The sequence below is a fragment of the Cystoisospora suis genome, assembly GCF_002600585.1.
Source record: "Cystoisospora suis strain Wien I chromosome Unknown contig_2650, whole genome shotgun sequence".
NCBI classification, from domain to species: Eukaryota; Apicomplexa; class Conoidasida; order Eucoccidiorida; family Sarcocystidae; genus Cystoisospora; species Cystoisospora suis.
In genome coordinates, this window is record NW_027155448.1 from 1,209 (window position 1) to 2,264 (window position 1,056).

Consider the following 1,056-nt stretch of genomic DNA (forward strand, 5'->3'; position numbering starts at 1 on the left):
ATACATATACATACATACAGATACATATGCGCATATACATATATATACAGATACATATGCGCATATACATGCATATACAGTCTAAAGCATGACGGGAGTTTATTCCAGTAGTCTTTCATAGAGAGAGCGAGAGAGACCTATGTCTACAGCCTATTTATCCAAGTATACAGCAAACCGATAAGCATAGATAGATCCATACATGTCTAAAAGATACACGCACACATATACGTATCTTCTTGTATCAGATTGGTATAAACTGTAGGTCTACGAAATGTGTTTGAATGAGCCTAACGTCTTATGCTCCGTATATACACCTAGACAGGTCAAAGATAGATAGATAGATAGATAGATAGATTTAAGATAGATTAAAGATAGATAGATTAAAGGTAGATAGATAGATTAAAGATAGATTGAAGATAGATAGGTGCTATGGCTTACTATCTCTTTCATCTTTAGCGAAGAGACCGGCGACTTCTCCTGTAGAAAGGAGAGAGTTGATATATTCTAGAAAGCCCTCTGTCTTAATCTCTAGATCGGTTAAAATGAAGGTGGTGGATTGATTCTTCTGTCCCGCAGAGATATAGAGGCCTCTTAAGTCGTCAAAGAGAGCGTTGTCGTTATACGTCTTTGTAATGGCGATCTGAAAGGTATAGTGAGAAGCGATATAGGCTGCGAGGCGAGCGAGAGACTGCTTGCCTGACCCGCCGACTCCTACCAGCATGGCGGAGCCACGAGGCATCTACACACACAGGAGAAGGGAGGCGAGACAAGCGATAGGGAAGAAGATAAAGAAGAATCTAAACAAGCGGAGATAAAGCAAGAGCGACAGAAAAAGAAAGAAAGAAAGGAGCGCGAGGAGAAGAAGAAGAAGGGAAGAGAAGATGATGAGGAAGAAAGAAAAGAAGAGGGAGAGACGTTGACGAAGGAGAGGAACGTTTTGAGAGGTTTAGAGAGAAGGAGTGTTGTCTGAGACAGACACGGGGGAGGAGGAGGAGGAGAAGAAGAAGAAAAGAGGAGAAGAGAGAAAGAAGATGGATGGAGGGATCAAGAAAGATA

The 1,056-nt window shown here is 41.5% G+C and overlaps 1 protein-coding gene across 1 annotated transcript in view; it reads right to left on the bottom strand.

Annotated features, from left to right (window-relative positions):
* The window catches only part of CSUI_005475 (dynein gamma flagellar outer), a gene marked incomplete at both ends in the record, with an annotated part of 1,267 nt that extends 528 nt beyond the window's left edge, over positions 1-739 (bottom strand). Inside the window, one exon of the mRNA XM_068065651.1 lies at positions 439-739. Within this exon, the coding sequence (XP_067922373.1) occupies positions 439-739 (301 nt within the window). The remainder of the gene's footprint in view (positions 1-438) is intronic.
* Between the last annotated feature and the right edge of the window lie 317 nt (positions 740-1,056).